This window comes from Lissotriton vulgaris, chromosome 8 (assembly GCF_964263255.1).
Source record: "Lissotriton vulgaris chromosome 8, aLisVul1.2, whole genome shotgun sequence".
Taxonomy (NCBI): domain Eukaryota; kingdom Metazoa; phylum Chordata; class Amphibia; order Caudata; family Salamandridae; genus Lissotriton; species Lissotriton vulgaris.
Window position 1 is genome coordinate 334,326,774 of NC_141696.1, and position 22,860 is coordinate 334,349,633.

A 22,860-nucleotide genomic window follows, 5' to 3' on the forward strand; every position below is an offset into this window, starting at 1 on the left:
GACAGCAAAGAAGGACTTGTTGCCGACCTGTGGTATCAGTGGGATTGGAGCGTAGACACAAAGGTCTGTAGCAATTGATCAACAGAGCATTACCCCAAGACTCTGCATGAGGGTGGCAGGAATTGTAGCTGAAGAATTTTGATTGTTTGTTGCAAAAGATAAGGTTATTGTCCTAGTGTGCTAATATGTCACATACCACAATTCGCTCCAACTATCACTATGGCTAGCCTCCCTTCTGTCTGCTGCGTGTGTCTGCTATGAGGTTGCATTTCCCTAGTAAGTACTGGGCTATCAACTGAATTATGGTCAGCAATTTCCAGTCCCAAACACTCTAGGAAACTGAACAGTGGGATAGTTTCAGAACCTTCCAGCTTGAGGTAATGCAGTGTTGTCCTTCAGTATCTACACCTCCTCTGCCTTTTAAGTTGGAAAGCAACCGATACAAACATTTGAAGGTTTAAGGCATGGACAAATGAGTTGCTTGATCCAAGAGCAATGTCCTTTGACCATCAGGTTACACATCACACCAACCTGTTTGCGAGGCATCTATAGTAATGTTCACAGTACAGGCTGCATATGCAAAATGTTTGCCTGCACAAGTTTTGTGGTGTCTACTAGCATATGCTGTACCTTTTCTGACATGCCTGCTGGATTCTCTCACTTCCTCAAAGCCTAACTTATGAGGCACTCTAGTAATGGTCTTACATGTAGGCATTTAGGGTAACTGGTAATAACCAGATACTTAATTCACATTACAGTCCTGAAAGTCTCCGATGTCTGTTAAAGATAACTGTTCAGAAATGCCAGAAATCGCTTAACTGTTAGGGCTGCCACTGTTTTGTTATAAACACCCAAAATGTTTAGTGTTGCTTGGCAGTTGGAAATGATTTCTTAAAATGGACTGTGAGGCCTAGAAGTACAGTAGTTTAATTTCACTGTTCATGCGTCTCTAGCATTTTTATACAAATTTCCCTTTACCAATAAGTCATTGAGGCATACACATGTGCAGACTTTATGACAAATTGTAAAATAGACCATTGCTGTGCTTTGGAAGCATCTGGATGTGAAAATGTACACCCTGCGAGTCTACTGTCACCTGAAAGTAACCATACTTCAGTAAAAGGATAACATCTTGCAGAGCAGTCATTAGAACTTGGAGAGCACAGGTCTATAATTTCATTCAGAAACCTATCAAGCAACCTGCAAAATCACTGCTGTGATTTAGTAGTTAAAGTTGAGGGGGCAGCATTCTGTGCTTAGAATGTATACTAGGCCATGCGCTGTCTAGTTACTTAGAATGTCACCTGATGGCCACATAGAGCCTTGCTTGTCATCAACTGAGGCAGTTAAGAGTTATTGAGTTACAAGGAGCCGTTTTGGTTGATGGTCTGGAACCTACTTTGAATAAGCATCCTGGAAATCATCTTAAGACTGGTAATTTTTAGAACAAAACTTCATAATCACCCACTGAAATTTCAGCTTGTCAGTTCTGTGTAAATAATCTTAACCCCTTCGATGCGGATGACGAGCTCAGCTCGTCATCAGCCACGGTGGTCGTGTGCGGATGACGAGCTGAGCTAGTCATCTAACGCGGCTTTTAGAAAAAAGCCGCGTAGCGGAAAAATAATCGCCGCAGCGATGCGGTTAAGCATTCCTGGAAAGGAGTGGTATGGATTGGGCAGTTGGAGGGGAAAGTGGTGTAATGAGCGTTATCTTTCACTAGCTTGAACAGAGAGAGCCATAGGTGATCCGATATCTTTATCCTCCTTCTTCATGATAGGAATGGCAGTGATTTGGCATCTATAAATCCCTGACGTCGGTGAATGGACCTACAGAGCCGGAGAGCTGCTCTACGGAGTCTTGTGACCGAATTGCAGACTACTTCTCCGCTAAAGTAGAGAAGATTTATTCAACCTTCCCTATTCGGCCTATAGGGCTGGACCTAGAGGAAGCAATGGGGCATACAGAGACGGCAGGGCATATTACACGCTATTGCACCCCTCCTTCGGAGGAACTATTAGCGGTGTGCCGCTCTGTAAAAACAGGGTCCCCGTGGGATCCGGTGTCGCCAAAACGCTTGGCAGACAGTCTGGTAGTCTTGGAGCCTTATATAAGGCATATCCTCGACGTATCTTTCGGGTCAGGGAAGCTGCCGGTCGGATGGAAACAGGCGGTGGTGCTCCCGCTCAGGAAGAAACCCCACTTAGGCTTCGAGGTATTAGAAAATCTGAGGCCCATCTCCCTCCTGCCTTTTCTGTCAAAAGTAGCGGAAAAGGTGGTTAATACCCAAATTATGAAGCACGTAGAGGAAAGGGGATTGCTCCATGCGACGCAGTTTGGTTTCAGGCCACGTCATTCCACCGAGTCCGCCCTCCTCATGGCGACGGAACATCTGAGAGAGGGCGTGGATGCAGGCCAAACTATGGCCCTGATCTTGTTGGACCTCAGCGCGGCGTTCGACACTGTAGCACATAACATCTTGCTACAGTGTCTGAACAGAGGTGGCATCTCTGGCACCGCGCTGAGATGGATCCAAGACTTCCTCAATGAGAGAAGTTTTCAAGTCAGGCAGGGAGACTGCTATTCTAGGGGGGTGCCTCTGGGCCAAGGCGTGCCGCAGGGCTCGTCCTTGAGCCCTACCCTCTTCAATTTGTATGTCGCGCCTGTTGCATCGATCGTGGAGAGTCATGGCCTCCAACTGGTCTCCTACGCCGACGACAAGCAGCTGGTGATCTCCCTGTCGCAGGCGCCCTGTCTTGCTGCCGATGGCTTCCGTTCGTGTATGAAAGACCTTGCCGAATGGATGGCCAACAATTGCTTGAAGCTGAACGGCAGCAAGACAGAGGTGCTGTTGGTAGGGAGAGCCCAGTCTGCCTGGTAGCCGGCATGGTGGCCCTCCTGTCTTGGCCCCACCCCTACTCCGTGCCAAGAGGCGCGCAATTTGGGGGTTTGGTTTGACGTAGGGCTCACTTTTGGCCCCCAGATTAATCGGGTGGTGGGAGTCTGTTTCGGGATTCTAAAGAAGTTGAGAAAGGTCCTGGACTTACTCCCGCTGGAAGCACGTCAAACCCTGGTTCACGCCCTGGTAACAGCTAGGGCGGACTATGGGAACCGGTTATACCTGGGGGCGCCAGGAAAAAGTATGGCCCGGCTGCAAGTGCTGCAGAATGCGGCAGCACGTCTGATACTCAGACTGCCAAAAAGGGCGCCATCTAAGGCGGCCCTCCAGCAGCTACACTGGCTCCCAGTAAGGAGAAGAGTGGAGTATAAAGCTCTCTGTACCTGTCATCGTATTCTGAATGGCAGGGCACCCGCCCCCCTGACGAATTTGATCAAAGCGTACATACCAACACGGGCGCTTAGATCAACAGGGGGTGGCCTATTGAAGACCCCAAGAATTAAGAAGGCCCGCATGGGAGGCAGGTCTTTCAGACACCTGGCGGCAACTAACTGGAACAAACTGCCAACGGACCTGCGCTTGGAACTAGATGAGGCCAGATTCCGGGCAAAATTAAAAACCTATCTTTATAGCAAATAATGGCCCGTGTTGCTTTTGTGCTCCCTGTCATCTGCCTACTCCCACTTTCAGCGCGCGGACACGCCGGTGTGCGTAAGCGCAGCGCTTAATAAATGTCCCAATAATAATAATAATAATAATAATTTGGTGCCATGCTCTTTTATGATGGAAATGGCTGCCATATGCCTGCATGGCACATTTCTCTTTGCACTGTGGTCTGTTTTGAGGGGACACTAAACAACCAAAAAACAGGGAGTTCATGGTGTGCTTGAATGTCCTTGGATTTCTTGGTGTCTCTTTTTAATATGCTAAAGTCCATGATCAACACTTTTGCCAAAATACATGATCGCCATTGAGGTCATACAGAAAAGGAAGTTTTGAAATTCTATTGCAAAGTCACAATGTAAAACCGTAACAAGCAGTCTACTACCTGCATCAGCGGCATCCAGCAAATCCTTTAAATGTGTAAAATGTCACCTTTATGAACTATGGCTGTTGCATGCTTGCTTATGTGTGGCAGATAATGAATCAGCTCTTCCAGGTTTTCTAACACTGATCGTATAGTGCGGTGGAGTGGGTAATAAGCCAGGAAGAACAGTTCATAACTTCAATTTTCTTGCCTGTAGCCGCTAAACCTATTCACCTGTTGTCAGGCCAGTACTAGATGGAAGTTCACAGACCCCTTACAAGAAGCTTCCACAATGGAATAATTGGATACAGCAAGGGAATAAATACATTTTGGACCTGGAGGCATAGGTCAAAATGTGTGCTCTACTGTGGGTTTCCGTGCTTTCACTAGACTCAAACTGCACCTTGGTGTAGTTCACTTGGCAACACAGGTTTTTAATAAGTCTAAGCCTTAGATAAATAAAATTCTAGCTAGCATCATAAAAGTCATTGAGTTTCAGAAAATAGCAAGACTTCTTCAGGTTGGACCCAAACAGTGGCATAGGCTCCAATCTTATCTGTGGGTGACTATTTTAGTTGTCAAACTCTACAAAAGGAGTCAGTCCTCAAATCTAACCAGATCCTCTCATTTCCCTGGTCTCCTTTAATAATTTAGGAATCTTCAGGATATGAAGCTTAGTGTGGATCTACTGGTTCTTGATCAGCATCTTGATTGTCCTGAGGAGCTTGAATTGAAAGAATTGGGGGGGATGACATTCTGTAGGCTCGGCATGCTCTCTTCTTTTCACCAGAAGGGGGACGGGAGCACACGGCCTCACATCCCAGTTTGCGCCTTTGCATTATGGTGAATGTAGTTAACAATTAGCGCCTACTTGCCATTTTTTACCATAGTGTCAATGATTAACAGAGTGCTTTCTCGAATAACACATATTTCCTGCGTCCAAGATAGGTTTTTCTGATAATAGGTGGGGGGGAGGGGAGTAGTATAGCTAGAATACACATTTTATCTTAATGTACATCTCATCTTATTGTAAAGTCTGTCTCTCGGCAAGGGACTGATAGCTCAAGATATGCAACTATCATATGCACAAAATCCTGAATATTTCTCCTTCACAGTTTATGAGAATATGATTAAACTCTTTGAATTTGTAAAATAAGGTAGCTCTTATGCAGGATCTAGTGCTGGATCAGAGTGCAGTGTAAATTAGGCAGGACCGTGTTGACATTTCTGCAAGCATTGGTCTATTCCAGATACAGGTGCTAATTTCTCAATACCAGTCACCGTTCGCTCTTAACTTTTTAGCGTTCCTAGAGAGAAGACCAGTGAGAGTAATACATACTTCAATGATTCTCTTAAGGCTCTCATAAGAGCCAAAATTGCTGCACAGTCTGGTGATAGCAGGACTCCAAGGGAACGTAATACCAGGTTTCTTTAAAAAGGAATTAGATATTCATATTCCAGAGCAACACTGTATGTCTGTCTTTTGTTCTTTCCAAGATCCACAAGGAGCGATTTTGTCATGAGCCACAACTATTTTGTGACTTCGGAATTAGGGCATACCCACAATTAGTATTTTACTCAATCCGGGCCACAATATTTATGCTGATTCAGTAATAGTCTCAGTCATGCACCCATCTATCACAGCACGCTCTATGGGTCGCTCTATGGGTCTCTCATTGGGCTCTTTGGGGGGGGGGGGACCTCGCTACTATTGTATTTTCAGCTGTTTCCCTTGTTCCATCATAGCACTCCACAGCATACCAGAACAAGAAAAACAGCATCTGCAACAAGAAACCATGATAAAATAGCTGCCTCCAGCATCATTACCTATGTGCGTGCATGCATCACCACAGATGCACCCATATGTGTCATGATGCATTTTGATTACCTTAAATTTGCTGTTCCAAAAAAGGAGTGGCACAGGAAATTGCAGCTGCCGGGCACTCCCAAAAAGGGGAAAGGAATAGAGCAAAGGGAGAGCTCCACAAAGGGTATGATGAAACATTATACACCTTGTCTGGACACACTTCAGAGCAGAGGAGATGACCAAATCTGAACTAAATCAAAGGTAGAAAGATAAAAGAAATACGGGCAGCATATTGTGCACTCATCATAGGCTACCTGGAAATGACAGTGCCAAATAATCTTATCATGCAAGTGAATTAAACTGATCACCATAACCAAGCATATATCCAGGGGCAAAATTCAGAAGAACTGACCTTGCTATCCAACGTAATCTCTTTAATAGCTTCTGTCACTCCTGTAACACCTGTGAATTGAATAAAATCAACAGGAATAAGCAAACTTTCACTTAATGCACACTGTTCAGAATTTATTTTCTCAATACTTTTTTCAAATTCTCACAGTGAAAAGGCAATAAAAAATAAAGTCCTCTATCCACCTTTTTTTTATATACATTTATTAAACAATATAAACACGTTTGAAAGCAGCTGTTACAGAATGAGGAGAATAAATGTGCCTCAAATAGATGTATATTCAGTTCAAACAAATGAAGGGAGAAAGAAAAAGGAGTTACTTGTAATGTGAGCGCTTAATCATTGGAATATTAAACACAAACACCACAACAGCGACACCTAAGCATAGAATCTTGCAATACTTTAACAATTCTTTTTTCAAATACAATAAATGTAATGCATATTAGAGGCAACCTTTTCCCATATTACATATGCATGTAGGTATACCTAAATAGCAATAATCTGAATGTTTACTGTGGTGGAGAAATCATTTATTTTCAAACTTTTATATAGATCACTTCACTTGGCTGTGAATGAGGTTTGGGAGACGAGAAAAAAAATAACAACTTGAAAGTAAATTTTTCATTGCGGTTTCCATATGCCTCTGACTTAGCTGAGCCCTGCTATTTGTTACAGTGTGTAGTCATATTTCCCCCTTAATTCTGTCACCCAAAGGAATGCGAAGAACAGCACATATATGATAGATCAACAACAACGAAAAAGAGCAATAGCTAAAGGAGCATCTCTGTTTTCTAGAACGATTTACAAGCATACCATTATCCAGGTTCTCCGCAGAACAGACCTACATTGCACACACTAAATTCAACACTAAATTCAACACAAATGGCCTTGCACCCGAAAGACACAAATAAACAAAGTATCAAAGAAGTTATTGTTCATAATCTGCGACAGTTTGAATTGTAGATAAATGTCTTCCCAAATGAAAGGACAAAAGAGGGGTCGTATTTTTGATATTCTAGAATCAAAAATACGACATGTGACTAAAACACAGTTTAAAGGGAGGCTCTACAGTAGGCCAGGGGAAAAATAACTGAGATACACAGGAACGAATCCAAGAAAGGTAGCACAGCTTTACAGAGCCACGCAGATTACTTTCAGCCCGACATTCCCCAATGAAGAGCCGCGAGTAGCCCCCAAGTCAATGGATATACAATCAACCTTCAGGTGGGGTGTCCATTATTTAATAGATGGTTTCTTGTCAGAAATATGGCGAGGTCTGCCTGGCTGATAATATTCATCCCATTAGTCCCTCCCCAGAGCATCTGTAGCCATTGGTAGATGCTGGGGAGAACCTAAGGGAGACCTCCAGTGCTTGCACCAGAGTTTCCCTTCTTTTCCTTATTTAAACAAATGGTGGCGGTGAAGCAGAAACTCTTCTGCTCCGGCTACAGCACCCTCCCCCTTCCTACACTTACATTTGGGGACCAGATCAGCAGGGTTGAGTCAACAAGCTTTTTCATCCTGAGAACCCGGAGGAAAATAAAACTCTTCCTCACTGAAGAAAGTTTCAGAACAGTTGTCTCAGCCCTCACTCTGTCCCGTCTGAACTATTGTAACAGTCTGTATCTGACTATTAGAAAGAAACATCTTAACAGATCACAGATGGTGCAAAATGAGGCACTCCAAGGTTTATGTCGGTCGGAAATGGCCTACATTGGCTTCCGATAAAACAACAAGCCCAATTCAAGGCTCTCTGTACGGGCTTTAAGTCCCTTATGGGGAGCAGTCCAGAAGACCTAAAAAAAGCGTATTCAATGGTATGTCTCCGGAAGAACGCTGCGCTCAAAGGAAGCAAAGCGGGTGATCATTCCCAGAACTAAAAAGGCGAACTGGGATGGAAGGAGCTTTGTTCTAAGAGCCACCAATGCATGGAACGAGCTTCCGTTATATATTAGGACTGCCACGGAGCTCCTGCCGTTCAGGAAAGATCTGAAAACTTGGTTGTTTTCAGCTTAGTCTCAGTCTGAGCCAGAGACTGTGGGCACCAGGTAGATAATGCTTAGCGCCAGGACACCCTTGGGTAGCAGTGCACTTTATAAGCCTATATAACATAACAAAAGATGCAGAAGGGTGAGGAGGTGAGTGCTCTGTCCAGTGTGGTTTTTGGGCAATGGGCTACCTTTTCGTGTTTAAAAAACCTATTAAAATCACTGAAAAAACCATGGGTTTGACACCAGTTATAGTTAGCTGGAAATTTTACTGACATAAAACCATCGAAATTCCCACGTTATAGTTAGCTGGACTCACTATAACTTGCGCGTGTAATGCACTGCTGATGACATCACATATTACATCACTCATGACATCACTGATGACACCATCCAGTGAATGTGTGTCTTTCTGAAAAATAAATATGTTTTATATATGTATATGTAAAGGTCGATGGAAGAATAAATGTTTAAATAAGTCTCTTAATGGATGTTTTTTTTAAAAAAAATTGATCGGTTAACTGGCTTATTAAGTGTTTTTTAGTGAATACATATATCAGCGAGTATTGTTTAAATATTTAAATGTTTGTATCAGTGTTTCACTTTGTGTATAAGTGGCTGCATGGGTTGGTGAGTAGCTGCATGTGTGTGTATATGGGTTATTAGATGTTTTTTTAGTATCAGTATGAGTGTCTGTATGGTTTGGTGGGGGTATTACTTAGTACATAGATGCATCAATGACTGACTCACTGTTTATGTGTTTGGAAGACGGCATATGTGCAGGACTGTATGGATGGATGAGTGTGTATATGTGTGTGTTAGTAAGTGAATGACTGTCTCACTAGTGTCTTTATCAGTAACTACATATGTTTTAATCTAGTATATGTGAGTATTGATGTATATAAGTGAGTATATGTGAGAGTGAGAGATTGAAAGAGTTCTTGTTTAAATAAGTATGTGTTTCTATAAGTGATTGTTTAAGAGAGTAAGTATGTGTAAGTTTCCTTAGAAGTAAGGTGGTAGTGTGTGTATAGCTGTATATGCAAATAAATGGATGTTCAATAGTTTATTTGCATGTGTGAGTATGTGTGTGAGCAACTTTTGGATGACTGTCGGTGTGTTACAGGATGTATAGGTGTATGACTACATATGATGAGTGAGTATATGTATGAGTGACTATATAGAACTGTTGGTGAATGAGTGGATGTGTATATAAATGGTGGAATTGATGAATTGGTTGTTGTAACTGGTATGGGTATCTCCACTTTTTTGAAAATGTTAGTTTCTATTTTTGAATATGTGTTTCAAAGGTTACTTTACAGTGAAAGGAGGTCTGTCACTCTGTCACAAGGATGGTGTCATCAGTGATGTCATGAGTGATGTCACTGACCATGTCATGAGTGATGTAATATGTGATGTCATCAGCAGTGCATTACACGCGCAAGTTATAGTGAGTCCAACTAACTAGAACGTGGGAATTTCAATGGTTTTATGTCAGTAAAATTTCCAGCTAACTATAACTGGTGTCAAACCCATGGTTTTTTTTCAGTGAATTTAATAGGCTTTTTAAATGCTAATTCCTAACTATAACTGGCGTGAAACCTATGGTTTTTTCAGTGAATTTCAATGGTTTTTTTAATAGCATTTCTCTATAAGTATAAAAAGTAAAAAATTTTATAACGAATTTTATATTGTATAATTATGTAATATTTTTTTGCCCCGGAGCACTCCCGGGGCGCGCACCGGTGAACGCACGGGTAAGCGCCCCGTGGCGCGTACCGGTGAGCGTCCCGTTAGCGCTATTCTCGCGTTCGAAAACAACATCGTGACGTTTCGCGTAACCGCGTGATGCATCATATGATGCACTGCGTAAGCGCACCTGAGAGCACGCAAGCGCATACGACCGTGCAACGTCCTGACGCGCTTACGCTACGTGCCCCCGGTCGCGACTACGGGCGCGCCCCGGAGCGCTGGCCTGGGCGCGTAGCGTAAGCGCGTCGGATCATGTGACCTGAAAATAAAACTTTTTATTGGTTCATTTCACTTTTGCGACCGCCAGTAGGATATAGATATATATATATATATATCTATATCCTACTGGCGGTCGCCTGTAGGTAGTTATAGTTAGGATCTACTTTCCATAGGAAATATGCAACATTCCATTGGGAATAACTTTGGCGCCGTTGGACGAATCTTCACGAATTTCTCCAAGAAAATGGCCCGCTCTGCTCCTTCCCTGAAAATGTGGGGGGGATTCGTCGTGGGGGCCGAGATAAAAGTAGGGTCCCAAAACGTGTTTTCCCCATTGTTGGACCCGGCCTCGTGGCGTGGCCCGACCCCTCCCGCATGGCGGGTCCCGGACTACCGTCAACCCTGTTCCCCCGACAAGAGCCGCACCTTCCGCCCTCCGGGCCACCCCAGCTATTCCCCGACGGAACTCAAACTCACGTCCGCAACCTTCTCGGCTGGCCCGGACCCCCTTTTCCTGGACCACCGTCCCCGGCCCAGCCGCCATCTTGGACCCCTCCACGACCAGGCCTCGTGGCCCCGGGTCGACCTCAGCCTCAGGCCCAGCCAAGCCCGACACCGAGGCACCACCCTCCACCCAGGGGGTAAAGAGACCACTTGGCGAGTCAATGGGAAAGGGAGTGTCGATGGTTCCCATCCGCCTGGTTTCGATCGCCCCCGGCCTCCCTGGGCGCTGGCTCCACCCCCCTGCTGGGTGTCTGGACTCCCTCATCCCGGACCCCCCGACCAGAAAGTGCGAGGGTCCGGACATCAAAGGGCGCCAGACCTATAACTGGGGCAGCTCCAGAGCAGGAAGTTAGTTGTATCCTGGAGTCGAGAGACACCGAGACGAACTCCTCTTTGAAGGCCTGCTGGCGCTGCCGCGGCTCATCCTCGTGAACTATCTTGAAGGCCTGCTGGCGCTGCCGCGGCTCATCCTCGTGAACCATCTTGAAGGCCTGCTGGCGCTGCCGCGGCTCCTCTCCGTGAACCATCTTGAAGGCCTGCTGGCACTGCCGCGGCTCATCCTCGTGAACCATCTTGAAGGCCTGCTGGCGCTGCCGCGGCTCCTCTCCGTGAACCATCTTTGAAGGCCTGCTGGCGCTGATACGGCCCCTACTAGAGAACCCTCCAGCTCGAGGATCGAGAGCTGATTGTCCGATACACCTGCACCAGACCGGTACCGAGACTGTCCCGCTACCCCCTTCCCACAGAGACTAGAATTGCAGGGATCCCAGTATCCTGCTCCTGCTGTAACGTTCCGTTAACCTGCCGAAGAATACTGATAAAAGTGTTGAGAACCTATCTTTGTGTGGTGTCCATCTGTGGGGGGGTGGTTGCCCGTCCGTACGATCTGAGGAGAAGACCCTCGTCAGGAGGCCTCTCCCCCTTTGCTCAGCCGACCCTCAGGCTTCCCGTCTAACACCCATGTTAATTTCCATAGGGCGGTCGGTTTCACTTTTAGCCCGAACGGCTGAATGGATTTCCACCAAACTTGGCAAAATTGTAGGGACTGGTAGCCCGATGTGCCTTTGCTATGTCTCAAGATATGTGCTCCAGTGGTTTTTGAGTAATTTAGGTTAAAAAAAATATATATATCTATGGCAGCGCCCCTGTATGCGCACCGGGGCGCGTACAGGGCGCGCTACGCGACTTGCGTGGGGAAAGCTGATTGGCTCTCGGGTGTCTGTAAACATTCTAAACAGTCTGGAGCGGCCGCCATCTTGTGTCTCGGTAGGATCGAGACACAAGAGGTGGCAAAAACAAAGGGGGAATTGACCATAAGGGGGCAGGGTAGACCCCCCTGACCCCCTAGGTTTGATGTGGGGGCTATAAAAGGTCCCCGCGGGGCAAAAAACATTTTTTTTTAAAAAATTGATTTTCGCGGGGGGAGCGCCCGGTATGCGCACCGGAAAGCGCACCGGGAAGCGTACCATGAGGAAAAAAGAATGACAGACTTTTAAAAAAATGTAGCCTTTTTTTATAAATTCGAGGTAGTAGGAAGGTAGTAGGAAGTAGAAATATAAAAAAGTGTATGTGAAGAAGCCTAATATAATTCATAATTATAACAGAGAAATCTATCTGAATCTGTAATTATAACAGAGGGACATTAAATAACTGTCAGAATAACTTACCTAATAGAAAGGTGATGAAGATAAATGAGGAAATGTTTTAAAGATGTATCTCAGGTGGTTGTAGTCAAAATGGCCGTGTTTTCCTCTCATTTTTAATTTATAAAATGGCCGTGTTTTCCTCTCATTTTTCATTTATATTCATGTGCATAACAAATCAAATGTCATGAAAAAAAGTAGGATATGAAAGTAACATTTTAATTGGTTGAAAATTCTAACACTTTCATATGTGTTTTTGTCATGTAATTTACCTCAGGATATTTAGACAGGGCTACAGCCCAAATGGCTCAATGGAATACCATCAAATGTGGGATAATGGTAGGGACTCGTATGTAGTAGGGTCTATTCTATATTTGGTGAAAGTCTGTGCAGTGGTTTTTATGTAATTTTATTTCCCACATTTTTTGGGGAGTGCTTACCGGTAAAAAAAAAAAAATCACGGGGTGCGCGCACGGTACGCGTACAGGTCCGCGTACGTATGCGCACCGTACACGCACCCCGCGGTTCATTAAAAAATAAAATTTTTTTTTTTTTTTTTTTTTGCCCTTGGGAGTCCTTCTGGGACAACCTGAGAAGGGCTAGGGGGTCAGGGGGTCTCTACCCTGCCCCCTTTTTGCGTTTTCTACTCTTGTTTTGTGCTCTCTTGTACCTCAGTTCTACTGAGAAATGAGATGGCTGCTCAGGTGGTACCAGAAGGATATTAACATATAAAAACGTTATTCGCTAATAGAATTTGCATTTACAAAACCTTTGAAGTTTTTTTGTGAAAAAAATAGGTTTCAGGCCATATATAGTTAGGAATTAGCATTTAAAAAACCTTGCAAATTCCCTTAAAAAACCATAGGTTTCAGGCCTTACGCGATTTAATAAAAAAAAAAAAATTATAATAAATTTTGCCCTTGTGGATCCTTCTGGGACAACCTGAGAAGGGCTAGGGGGTCAGGGGGTCTCTAACCTGCCCCCCTTTCCGCGTTTTCCACTCTTGTTTTGTGCTCTCTTGTGCCTCTGAGAAACAAGATGGCTGCTCAGGTGGTCCCATAAGGATAACATATATAAACGTTATCCCCTACTAGAATTAGCATTGAAATTTATTGAAAAAAAATATAGGGTTCAGGCCTTATATAGCCTTATATAATTAGGAATTAGCATTTACAAAACCTTATTTTACTCATACAAAACCATTGAAATTCGCATATATAGTTAGTTGGACTAACTATATTTCGCGCACCCACAATCCACTGCTGATGTCACATATTACATCATTTATGACATGGTCAGTGACATCACTGATGACATCTCAAATGACATCACTGATACGATGAACCTCTTCCACTCTAATATAAACTTTGATACACAAAGTGTATACAGACACTCACACACTTTCACTCATCCATTGAGTTACTCACACACCTAGTCAGTTATGCAAAGAATCAATCACACTTCCATTTTCTCAACTATACAGTTATACATACAACACCTTACTTATTCAAACATATACTAACACATACTTACTCTCTAATACAATCACTGATACAAGTACACAATGATCAATAAGGAACTGGCACAATCACTGGCTCTCATGTATAGTCATTTATGTATGTCAACTGTCACATGCATTGTGTTTTACATATGTACTTACTTGGACATGTAGCACTGAGATATCAATTCACTCACCAATACACCCATGCAGACAGTCAACCGCCCATACAGGTGTTTCCACATGCACTCTTGAACCCATACATCTTGTGGATCATCTGCTCACACATCTATGCACAGAATCACACACCTCCCAGCCACCCACACACACTCATTCTCTCATACAAATACTTGGGCAACCAATCAATAACAAATATAGCCACTCATATAGCTACTGATCAACAAATGCAACAGGTTATACAACAACAAACATAATGATACACACATTCAGACAGTTTAGTCACTAACCCATGCATTCAGAAAGACACATTTAATCACTCACTCCTACAGTCAGTCACGCACCTGCTTAGTCTTTCATCCAGACACTTATACATCCACTCATTCTTCAATATGTAAAACATATTTAAACTTCATAGAAACATACGGTCACCGGATGATGTCATCAGTGATGTCATCAGTGATGTCATCAGCGATGTCACTGACCATGTCATGAATGATGTAATATGTGACATCATCAGCAGTGGATTGCGGGTTTTGTATGAGTAAAATAAGGTTTTGTAAATGCTAATTCCTAAATATATAAGGCCTGAAACCTATGGTTTTTTCAGTGAATATATATATATATATATATATATATATATATATATATATATATATATATATATATATATATATATATATATATATATATATATATTACCTACTGGCGTCTCGCCAGTAGGTATATATAGTTAGGATTTTTTGTCTATGGGACTTTTGAAAATTCTATGGCTAATAACTTTGGCGTTTGTGGACGGAATCGGCTGAAATTTTCAGGAAAATGGCACATTTTGTTTCTGAGCAGCCCCTGAAAATTTGGGGGGGTTTCGTCAAGGGGGGGCCGAGAAAAAAGGGGGGTCCCAAAACGCGTTTTTCCCATGTTAATTTCCATAGGGCCTTTGGCCTCACTTTTAGCTCGAACGGCTGAATGGATTTGCACGAAACTTGGCAAAATTGTAGGGACTGTTAGCCCGATGTGCCTTTGCTAGGTCTCAATATATGTGCTCCAGTGGATTTTGAGAAATTAACGTTCAAAACAAGATATATATCTGTAACAGCGCTCCGGGCTGCGCTCCGGTCCGCTTACTTTTCGCGAAACGGAACTTTGCGATGCGAAGCTGATTGGCTCCCCGGTGTCTGTCAACATTCTAAACAGTCCGGAGCGGCCGCCATCTTATCTCTCGGTAGGATCGAGAGAGAAGAAGGTGAAAAACGAAGGGGGAATTTAATGAAAGGGGGCAAGGTATACCCCTCTTGACCCCCTAGGAATGTTGTTGGGGTTATTAAAGGGTCCCGTGGGGAAAATAAATAAAAAAATATTTTTCACAGTAGAAGCGCTTCCCGGGCCGCGAACTGGGCCGCAAACTGGTAGCGAAACGGGAATTCGCCATTTTGTGCTTCGTTTTAATTAAATTACTAGGTATAAGGGGGTGCGGGAGACGTATCCTAATCCCTTATGTTTTCTGAGGGTGGCTGAGGAGGCTCATATATGTTGATACATGTCTTCCAGCGGCTGTGCGTGAGCTTTTTTTTTTTTTTGCTGCGTGACGTCTGTTAACGTTCGATTCGATGGAAATCAGGAAGTGTTGACCGCCAATTTGTCAGTGCGATAAAATATTTTGTTATAAATGAATCCTTATTGATAAACATTGTCTGCGCCATCTTGCCTTTTTTCCAATGCCACAATTTTGTCGTGCACGGCAGCCATTTTAGATGCCAGGCCGGTCCCAGGCTATCACCTAGCCCTGCGGATGTAGTTTATGGCCCCAGCTGTAGAGAATCCAGACATGCCAACCCTCCCGATTCAGGCGTGAGACTACTGATTTCAGTGCTAGTCTCCCGCCTCCCGATTTCTGCAAGCAAAAACCCGGGGGCATATTACGAACAACTAGCGATAATTTTTGTCTCTAACTTGCTTAGAGACAAAAATTATCGCCGCACATCGGCGATTTTTATCGCAGATAAACCTTGCTATTAGCAAGGTTTATCGCAAATGCGATAAAAAACGGCCGCAATGCATGAATATCGCTGAAAAGTCAGCGATATTCATGCATTATCGAGCAAATGCTCTTAGCCATGTTATCCACCTCCCATTGGATAACATGGCTAAGAACTGCTCAGGGCAGGCGTTAGCTTTTAGAGATATTCGCGCTTAGCGCGAATATCTCCAAAAGTTGGTAATAGGAGATAGCGATGTTAGGGACTGTTTCCAGTCGCTAACATCTTGGCACGCCCACTTTGCATGTCATTAGTGATAAATATCACTGACATGCAAAGCGGGGCCCAAGATGGTCGCTATCTCCTTTTAGCTGTCACTAACTGGTGTTAGCGACAGCTTGGTAATAGGGAGATAATTTTATCTCCGCTTTCTTGGCTTTTAAAGCCAAAAAAGCGGAGATAAACCCCCTTGATAATATGCCCCACGATTCCTCGGGGGTTTCAGCTGACAAGGCTTGGTATTGTGTTACGTGGTAATTCTTCCAGGAAACGTCAGAGGGTCGATGCAGGGGTTCTAGAAGGGGTGATAAACCATTTAAGCCTCATGAACAAGCGCATGGTCTTTTAAAGATCTGTGGAGTACTCGGGGCGGCGGTGTGTGTGTGTCCTCTTTCAGGAGCGGGCGGGGGCGGGGGCACTGCCAGCAACTTGCCAGGCCAGGCAGTGTTCAACACTTGCATCACCCTTTCTCTGCCTGCTATTGCGCTCCATGCTTCGGAAAGGTAAGAAAAAGAACGTGCATTTGAGTTTGAAATGTCCGATCCTGTAGCAGTACACTTGCAAAGCCCACACATGACAATAACCCGATTCAAGGCCCCATTCACCCGATTTTTTAAAAATATATAGCACTCCAACAAAGTAGGATTATAAAACTTTATTAACTTTTAAATATAACGAACGGAACAAAAACTGTAAAAACATTTAAACATTTTTGACAAAAAAAAGCAACAATGGTCAGAAGCTGTCTTTTGTGCGAATAGTCCCAAGGCAGCACAACGTGCTGAGTTCTGGACGGCACCCAGGTGATGTCACCTGGGTGCCGCACTGGTTTTTGGGATCCTACAATGCAGCTCAGAATAACAGCGTGGGGCGTCCCGGGTGGTGCGGGGGGAGGCCTCGTCAGTAGCGGTCTGTTGTGCGAATAGTCCCAAGGCAGCAGAACGCGCTGAGATGTGGATGGCACCCAGGTGATGTCCAGTAAACTGCCTCACTGGTTTTGGTATCCTACAATGCTGCTCCGAAAATTGGCGTGGGGCGGCCCGGGGGGGGGGCGTGGGGGAGGCGGCGTGAACGGGCCTCCCCAGGTGGCGGCCATCCAGCTGAGTTGCGCCCGCTCTTGCGGCTACAGCGTCTCGCTCACCATGTAGTTGAGTTGCTCCCACTCTTGCAGTGCAGCGATAGGCGGCTGCCACAGGACTCTTAAAATGGCGGCCGGCTCTTCGGTTTTGGGCCTGGTCCACTAAAATGGCCCTGGGACACCTTGGAACTCGGATGCTTGCCTGCTAGGGCTTGGGCTCCATTCTCGAAAGCGTTCCCTCAGCCGTGAAGATTCTACAAAAGTCTTGGGGGCCCTCGACTCCTGCAGGCTTCCGGTGGGGAGCGGCTGCCATGATTGCTCACGGAATGACCACGACGGAGCCACGAGATGGTGGTGCTCTCATGCTGACGCCAGCTTCAGTCTGAAACATCCAGAAACAAGGTGGGGCTTTCATCGTTTGGGAAAAAAAATGTTCTAAACCAATGAAAAGTGTTATTTTTAGGTCATATGACCAAGCCTTCCATCTTTAGGAAACCAAAAGTAAAATGAACCAATGAAAAGTTTTATAAACAAGTCACATGACCTGTTATGCGGCATAGGGCTACAAAAAGCGTAGAAAATCCGTTGGCACGTGAGGCGGCGTCAGTAGCGGACCGATGTGCGAATAGGCCGAAGGCAGCACAACGCGCCGAGATTCGGATGGCACCGAGTTAGTGTCCAGCAAGTTGCTGCACTAGTGTGGCTATCCTACAATGCCGCGCCGAAAATCAGCGTGGGGCGCCCCATTGGCCTGTGAGGTCGCGTCAGTCAGTGGGGGCTGTGCGTCTCCCCCAAGATGGAGGCTCCTCGGCTGCAGTGGGGCGCCCCTTATCTTTTCACTCGCCGTCCAACTGAGTTGCGTCCGCACTTGCGGCTACAGTAGGCCGAAGGCAGCACAACGCGCCGAGATCCGGATGGCACCGAGGTGGTGTCCAGCAAATTTCCTGCACTGGTGTGGCCATCCTACAATGCTGCGCCGAAAGACGGCGTGTCCAGCTGAGTTTCTCCCGCTCTTGCGGTACAGTGACTCGAACGCGCAGAGATCCGGATGGCACCGAGGTGGTGTCCAGCAAGTTGCCGCACTGGTGTGGCCATCCTACAATGCTGCGCCGAAAGTCGGCGTGGGGTGCCCCGTTGGCTCATGAGGTGATGTCAGTAGTGGACCGATGTGTGAATAGGTCGGAACCAGCACAAGGCGCCAAGATCCAAATGGCAAGTCCTGGATGTTGAGTGCCATAGTTGAGAGTTCTGAGCAGTGCTTGTAAGACTGTCTGAAGCTTATTTGCACCTGCTGCAGCTTCACTATTGCCCTGGTGTGGCCAAAGGTCGCACATGACATAGGCGGCCGGCTCCCGAGGTCCGGCGGAACTTTTTTCCTTTTCCTTTTTGCTTCTTGTCCCACAATCCGTTTCATCTGAAGACACGACCAGGTCCCTGAATGTGTGCAGGGGGACGTTATTGATTGAATCAAAATGGCGGCTTGACACAAAGCTGACTCAAGCGTTGCTGTTGATGCTATACAGACAAAAATTGGTTTTCAGTTTGTACATTCTTCAGGATTTTTTTTTCCATCCAAGGCTGATTGAGAGTTTGTAGAAAAATGGCTTCAGATTTTCCACATACTACTCTTCAACATTCTTCCTAAATGTAACAATGTGAGACTCACTAGGAGAACGGCTGTTTATCTTTCCTTTCAAAATGCTGCCAACAATATTTTCTGAATGGAAGACACCATCTTGTAGCATAAAGGGCCGAAAGGGGTTCTGGTCTGGCCGATGTTTGGTGGAGACATTTTGACTATATCTTGGACCTGCCCGGCCTCTCCCAAAATGGCGCCGGTATAAATGGGACTCGTAACTCCTTGTTGTGTACTGGTTGAACAACCTTGATATCACGAGATATGAATGCAGTTTTGATGCTCATGGCGGGCGGGGACGAGAATTGATTGAATATTTCGACATCCCTATTGATATTAAGTTCTGATGTGTTATTGATTACTGTACTATTGAAAGTTCGAATTAACGTCAACCATGGTACTTGCACGCAAATGTATATCTAGATAACTTTTTTGTAAGTGGCCCTGTCGTATTTTAATTACAAAATGTACGTCCACCGATTCCGCAACTGTTAGACACCTTAGTTCTTGCAACCTAATGGCTCGCTCGTTACGTTCCTCTATAATGTAAATGTCTCCTCATCATATACGATTTCAGTTTGCTCCGTGGCCGGCCCACGTGGTTATAGGCCCGTATTTGTATACTGACATTTTCACAATAAAGGTTTTTAAAACAAAACATGGTAGTAGTATTTACATTGGTAAAGTTTTTACTTTTAGTCACTGTTTTCGAATCAGTAAAAGGCAAGTGAAATAAAGCAGTCCAATTACATGACGGATAAAAGGTATAACATGTAGGAACGCAGTAAAGATAAATGGTCAAGGGCAGTTGTGTTTTCCACTCCTGCAACATAAAGCGATCGATAAGAATCTGATAATCAGGCGTATCGGCGACTAAGACAGCAGGCCGAGTCTCTTTTACTCAACGGCTCCGTCATGGAACGAAGAAACGCCCTTTTTCTCGAAAAAGGAATATATTTTACTTGCAGGACAGTTGTAAATTTTCCGGGAAAGTACATTAGCCTGGAATATTATAACATATATGTTTTAAAAAAAAAGTTCGAAATCAATAAAAAGCGTATTGTTTAGGTCATATGACCAGCTTTTCATTATTAAAATAACAAAAGTAAAATGAAGCAATAAAAAGTTTTATTAACAAGTCACATGACCTGTTATACTTACGTTACGCGCTGCGCGCCGCGCCCCGGATCACTTCCGGGTGCGCTAACGCGGCGTGTCATAACGCATTACGCGACAACGTAGGTCAAGAATATAGTCAAAATGTCTCCACCAACCAGCGTTCGGAACACAACCCCTTTCAGCAGTCCAAAAAGTTCTGTAAAATGACAACAGAGGGGACAGGCAACAAGAACCATCAGTCAAAGAGGGGAGGGCAAGTTCTTCCCTACCGGGTCATGTTGGGGCGCTACCGGAACTGATCGAATTGGTAGTCTACAGTGTTTCTGGATGTTTCAGACTAAAGCTGGCGTCAGCATGAGAGCACTACCATCTCGTAGGTCCGTCGTGGCCATTCCACGAGCAAACATGGCAGCCGCTCCCCACCAGAAGCCTGCGGGAGTCGGGGGCCCCCAAGACTTTTGTAGAATCTTCACGGCTGAGGGGACGCTTTCGAGAATGGGACCCAAGCCCTATCAGGGAAGCGTCCGAGTTCCAAGGTGTCCCAGGGCCATTTTAGTGGACCACGCCCAAATCTGAAGAGCCGGCCGCCATTTTGAGAGTCCTGTGGCAGTCGCTTATCGTAGCATCGCAAGAGCGGGAGCAACTCAACTACATGGTGAGCGAGACGCTGAAGTCGCAAGAGCGGGCGGTAAACAGCTGAATGGCGGAAGAGGCACAGTGTAGCAAAAGCGGCCGGAATGGCAACTAAACCGGTAAAGGGGCGCCCCACTACAGCGTGTCTTCAGGTCAAACGGATTGTGGGACAAGGTCCAGAATAGAAGAGTCATCAAAAGGCAAAAAGTTCCGCCGGACCCCGGGAGCCGGCCGCCTATGTCGGGGGCGATCTCAGGCTAAACCGGTGCTATAAGACTTGGGGAGGGGGTCGGCGCCAAGCGTCTTCTCCGAGTCCGTGCCATCACACCGCCCCTCGGGGGCCTCCGTCAAGCGGTTTAGGGAGGTACCATATCACATTGTTTTCAAATGCAGTCAGGTCCACAAACGACACTCACTTACTTTGAGAATAGTGATGCTGCAGTAGGTGGAAATAAGCTTCAGACAGTGTTACAAGCGCTGCTCAGAACTCTGAACTATGGCACCCAACATCCAGAACTTATGCCATTTGAGAATGGCAGTGACATTGAAGCAACTCAGGGACCAAAACCATTAACGTACTTTCACGTATGAAAATCTTACTTGGGGAGGGGGCAGGAGCGAAGCGCCCCCTCCCAGTCCGCGCCACCACACCGTATGTTGAAAATCTGAAGCCATCGTTCTACAAACTCAACCAACCTTGGATGGAAAAATCTAGAAAAATGTACAAACTGAAAACCAGTTTTGGTCTGCATAGCATCAGTAGCAACGCTTGCTATCAGAGTGCATGAGTTTCATGCTCGATCGATTGAGCTAGCCGGATCGGGCAATAAAAAGTATAAAATAGTTATGTAAATAGTTATTTAATAAAATGTTTTACCCTGTTTCTTTGCTGGTGTGTTGTATATATTTTTAATATTTGCATAGGGTTTGTCGTTATTTTGGGCGGGGTGGGTGACGGAGCCGAACTGTCTTGCAGCCCTCATGGTGTGGAGCTCAGTTCATCTCACTATTTTCGTATTTCTCATGAAGGGTTGTTCCTAATATTTCTATTTTAGCGAGGTCAAAAAGAGATCCAATTAGTGGCCTACTGATTTTGCTCGATTAATTTTATTTTTTTTACACGATTTTTCACTATCTGCAAAGACTAAACAGAGTATTGCGACTTTGTGCTTGTTTGTAAATAGAGAATGAACCAAAGAGAATCAATTGTAAAACAGTAAATGCTTGGATAACAATCAATCAAATGGAGAGACAAGCAGGCATGACGGATTACAACAGGGGTAAAGGCCTGCGTTAACTACTCTTCACTATCTGCAAAGAGAGAGTACTACTAAGAGAAAAGAGGGGAGGGGGGCAGCGTTCAAAGCACATCAGCGTGCATAAACACGAAAAAGTTTTTACCTATCACGTACTTGACATTTTACAGCTTTTGATATTTGCTATTAAAAAACCAATGAAATTCACTGAAAAAACCATAGGTTATAGGCCATATATAGTTAGGAATTTGCATTTACAAAACCTTGAAAATTCACTGAAAAAACCATTGGTTATAGACCATATATAGTTAGGGATTAGCCTTTTCAAAACCTTATTTTACTCGCACAAAACCATTGAAATTTCATATATAGTTAGTTCCACTAACTATATATCGCGCACCCGCAATCCACTGCTGATGATGTCACATATTACATCATTCATGACATGGTTAGTGACATCACTGATGACATCACTGATGACATCTCAAATGACATCACTGATGACATCTCAAATGACATCACTGATAACATCTCATTTGACATGACTGATCACATCACTGATGATATCATTCATGTGATAATACCATGAACTTCTTCAGACTCTAATATAACCTTAGATACAATCAGTGTAAACAGACAGTCACAGACTGTCACTCATCCATGGAGTTACTCACACACCTAGTCAGTTATGCAAAAAATCAATCACACCTCCATTTTCTCAACTATACAGTTATACACACCTTACTTATTCAAACATATACTAACACATATTTACTTTACTCTCTTATACAATCCCTGATACATGTTCACAATGATCCATACAGCCACTCACACATTCACTGGCTCTTATGCACAGTTATTTATATATGTCAACTCTCACATGTACTGTGTTTTACATATGTACTTACTTTGACATGTAGCACTGAGATATCCATTCACTCACTAATACACTCATGC

The 22,860-nt window shown here is 44.6% G+C and overlaps 1 protein-coding gene across 2 annotated transcripts in view; it reads right to left on the bottom strand.

The window, feature by feature from the left end:
* ATG3 (autophagy related 3) overlaps positions 1–22,860 on the bottom strand; it is a 161,059-nt gene that overhangs the window by 92,158 nt on the left and 46,041 nt on the right. For both annotated transcript variants that reach the window (XM_086934097.1, XM_086934098.1), the window contains exon 7: positions 6,146–6,195. In XM_086934097.1, coding sequence (XP_086790223.1) covers positions 6,146–6,195 — 50 coding nt within the window. The remainder of the gene's footprint in view (positions 1–6,145; positions 6,196–22,860) is intronic.